A 4504-nucleotide genomic window follows, 5' to 3' on the forward strand; every position below is an offset into this window, starting at 1 on the left:
TTTCTGGCTCACCTCTTTGGATACACGGCAAATTATGACCGTGTGACGTTGTTTGCCTCGGTTTGCCGCTCCCTTCTTGTGCATTTTGCACCTTACTTATTCTCGGGATGAGGCGAGACGCTTGGTAGATTGGCCGAGAAGATTGGATGAATTTTATACTCCTTTTTTGCTTGTAAACGCTTTATCTATGGAGATAATAGTTTGCGTTTACAGTTTATGCGTTGTTAATGTTAATTAGTCAGGTTCTAAATACATTTTGTAAGATTGTAAAAATATACACGAATAGGCGCGAACACGTTTTTCTCTAAGAGAAAATTGAAATGTTTTTGTTTCTTGGTGTTAAGATAAGTTAGGTATTTGATTTTTAAATATATATAGATTTTGTAACTTTTTTCGAAATTTAAAAGACGGAACTTAATATCGTGAAAAATAAGAGATTTTAATTAATGTAAAGAGTTTTAGTTATTTCATCGGGGACAATGTGTTTCTTTAAGGGAAGACGAGGGTTGAAAATTTGAATGGTTATGCAAGTTCTTGTGGGGAAAGAGGAGGTTTCGTAACTGGAAATGTCTCGTTGGAATCAGTCGGTGGAAAATATTGATTTGATGTTGGGTCAAATGATGCTACGAGCAGTTTTAATGGAATTTCAAATCGATATCGATAAAGATCGTCTTGGAATGTTCAATTTCAAGTAAAAATAAAAATCGTTAACTTTTAATCATATTGTAATAACATAGAATAAATTTAACTCGTGTTACGGAAAATATACACTTTCATATTACAAAAATAATCGTTTCTAAAAATTATAATATTACTATCATAACACGAGTGAATATTATTTTTGCAAGAGAAATTTTTCATCCCTCGTATTCCAATGGGCGAGGAAACCGTGTCGAAAAGTTGGGCACCCCCGTATAATTTCCCGGAATTTCGCTCGCGGAGACAAAGCTACTTGAGATGTCGGACGCAGGAGCGTGACTATAAGAAATTTTCCACCCCCGTGGGCCCGGTGAATGGGGAAAGGTCCCGGAGGATGGAAACTTTGTGCCTTCGAGTCTTTTTCACGCATCACGTACGAAATTGACTGGAAGCGGGAAGTTAGTCGATACCTTTGGTACACTGTCGCGTGAACGACGATTTTCAACGACGTTGAAAAAGCCACCACTGGTCTTATTTCAAAAGCCGGTTCGAATTCGTCCGAACTGAATTTACATTTTAGCTTTTTTTTTTAGTTTCTGCTGTTTGTTATGTCGATGATTGCGGGAAGATAAATGATTTTGAAAGGAGTTTAAAGATTAAGAGATTGGAGAATATTTATTCAAAGAAATATCGCTTAAATTGTTATTTAAAATTATATGGAAACAATTTTAACTCAAATTCAAAAACACTTTGAAATTGTGATTTGTAAGTAATATTATTATATTCTGAAATTTTTACACTTGAAATTGTCTTAAATTCAATTATACGTCAATTTCAGTGTTTCTCAATTTTTTTCATTTAACGATTCATTTTAAAATTAATCAAAGATTTTAAAACAGGTAAATGGAGTTTTGGATACGTGAAAAATTTCGATATTTTGAAGAAGATTAAAAAGATTCTTGCAAGGATGAATATTCAATGGATTGTTCAAATTGACAATTTTCCTTTTCTTTCCAATATAATTTTTGTATACATACAAAAAAAAATACTTACGTATGAAATGATGATAAGAAATTGATAAATTATCGATGATAATAATATAAACAGAAGCTAACAAAACAACAAACTATTAATTTCCAGAGAGAAATGAAGTCACTTGTACGTTCTAATTTATTCCTCGAATGCACGTCACTATCATTTCCTAGAGTCACACTTATCTCGAGTGTGATTTCGAATCAACTTTCTAGATCCCCAGGGAAATGATCAGGAAAAGAAGCGTGCTCGCGAAGAAAAACGTCTATCACTTATCACTGTCACACAGATTACGCAATACTACTTTTCACTTAAGCAACTGGTGCTTAAGAGAATTTTCTAAATGATTCTTACCACAATCATTATCCAATCCATCTTCCATTTTTCACGTCATTTTCACGTATAAATTTTTGTATGCCAAGTTTTTGTTGAAATTTTAAAAGTATTAACTAAAAAATCAAGATTTCCTATCTACAAAATTATTCAAAATCTCATCTTTGTCTCTATTAATCAATATTATTACTTAAGCACGCAAGGGGAACACGAACTAAAACACGATTTCGAATTTCTGTTGACAGTGAACGCGAGTAGCTACATAGTGTCAGTGGTGCTCGTCCTGATAGTCGGAGCACTGGTGGGTGTCCTTGCGACGGTATCGCATCATCTTCATCATCGTAGGCTGCTACTGCACGAGCCTGCTTCCGCCTCGATCTTGCACCACCATCGGCATCATCATCACCGCCATCACCATCATCATCATCATCGCGAGGAACTTCCGGCGTCGCACCAACGACGCCTCCTGCTGCAGGACCACCACCGTCATCCTGGGACGCCGGTGAGTGATTCATTACCTTTTTTTGTTACAAAATTTGCATAAAAATTTTCTTTTTTTTTTTTTGAAAACACGATCGTGAATACATAAATGGTAAATTATTAAAGTAATTAATGTATTGTTACATTATACTTATCGACAAAAGCTATGAAAGAAATTAATCTTTCGCAAATTTCTTTATTTTTTTTTCTTTTCGGTCTTTTTTGGAAGCATATTCGTAAAAAAACATTGATTATCGATGTAATTGTTATTTTCTTGTTATATATAAATTTGCGAATGATTTGTTTTTTAATTTTTAGTTTGTAAATATATATTCGTTTGAACTAAGGGTTAGGAAGAGAAATATGAATTATAATATAATCAGAGGGATATTGTTCATATGAATTATAGGATTTTAGATAAAAATAATTTTACCTTTTCTAGAAATATTCTTTTATTAAATTGAATTAAATATAAATATATTAAATTACAAAATTAATCTTTTGAATTTCGTTCGATATCTTTTGATTTATTCTAAATTTTCGTGAAATATTTAGAATTATATTAAATAATTATTATTTGATCGTTCGGTCTCATTTTTCGTCTAAATGTATCCGACTAAATTTAAGATACTGTTGGAAAAACGGCGACAGTGAAGGAATCAGGTCAGGAATCAACATTTCAGTAGATGAAATGTTTATCATTAGAACTGTATCCCCTTTCATCTTCTTAGATCTGTGAACTGCTGTATTATGAATTTATAATATCAACGATATTCTCATGTTTATAAATATCGACTGATGATCTAAGAACCATCGCTCTTAACATAATCAACAATACTTTTTGAAAAAATATTGACATCTATGATTCATGATATTTCCGTGTACAAACTTCTGTCAAATATGAATTACGCGTTTCCATTCATTTAAAATAATTCTCTCGATTTATCAATTTCATTGAACAATGTTCCATATTTCATATTCACGAATATTTTATAATTTAATTTTTATTATTGAAAGGATTTTGTTCACTGGAGATAAACTGTATTCTATGTATATATCTTTTCTAAAGGATTATTATATAATACACGAAGGTTAATAATCCTTTAATGCAATATTATGCAATATATGTTGAATTATATTTCTTCTAAAACAAATCGATAATCTGTGATTGCTTTGGATCAGATATATTTTAGGATCATATATTTAGTAAATCGAAAATCAGATGATTAATGCTGCATTAAGCTTGATTGAAAAAAACTCATGCATTTATAGGTCTTCAAAAATGTTTAAGTTTTTATTTAATATATATATCGAATATTTCTTACAAAATATCACAAAATCCAGATCTCCATTATTTTGCTATTTTTACATCATTTCATATTTCATATTAGGATTAGAGCAAATGCAAATGGATAATTTCTCGTCATTTGCAATTTATAAGCACTTCAATAGATTCAAATAAAAAGGATCGTTTCTCTTTTAAAATATAAAAATAAATCAAATTCATCGGCTCCCTTTTTTTCCAAATTTTAAAGATATCTTCCTCCTATTCGAGTAAAATTTTTATATAATCTTAATTCAATGATTTATCACACACAGACATGTCAACTACCAAATAACCTCGACCTCGACAATATTTTCCAATACATCCACACTTCCACGTCCAATCATTCGACCTCATACGAGATTTTTCACAACGCTTATCCACATTGCTTCTATGGATCACTAATAAGGTCACGGCGGATAACACGGTAAAGATAGGCAATGTAAAAAGCGAAGAAAGTACGATTTCCCATCTGTTGGAGGTGGTTCTCGTCTTTGGCCTTCGACAGAGATTATTACACGATTCGTGGAACGTCGAAGGCTGTCTGGAAAAAAGCTTGCTGATATCTAATCTCGGTCGGGATGGTAGTAGCGCAGCTGCGCCTATCTAACCCACATGTTTTCCTCTCGTTGCCCGTCTGGAAAACCAGACCACGACTCTCGCGCCCACATTCCATCCTCCTCCTCTTCCTCCTCC

At 32.5% G+C, this 4504-nt stretch overlaps 1 protein-coding gene across 1 annotated transcript in view; it reads left to right on the forward strand.

The window, feature by feature from the left end:
- Positions 1-4504, forward strand: part of LOC102678694 (lateral signaling target protein 2 homolog) — an 83766-nt gene that overhangs the window by 53878 nt on the left and 25384 nt on the right. The window contains exon 3 of the mRNA XM_006624471.2: positions 2250-2506. Coding sequence (XP_006624534.2) covers positions 2250-2506 — 257 coding nt within the window. The remainder of the gene's footprint in view (positions 1-2249; positions 2507-4504) is intronic.

This window comes from Apis dorsata, unplaced genomic scaffold, assembly GCF_000469605.1.
Source record: "Apis dorsata unplaced genomic scaffold, Apis dorsata 1.3 scaffold_1065, whole genome shotgun sequence".
Taxonomy (NCBI): Eukaryota; Metazoa; Arthropoda; class Insecta; order Hymenoptera; family Apidae; genus Apis; species Apis dorsata.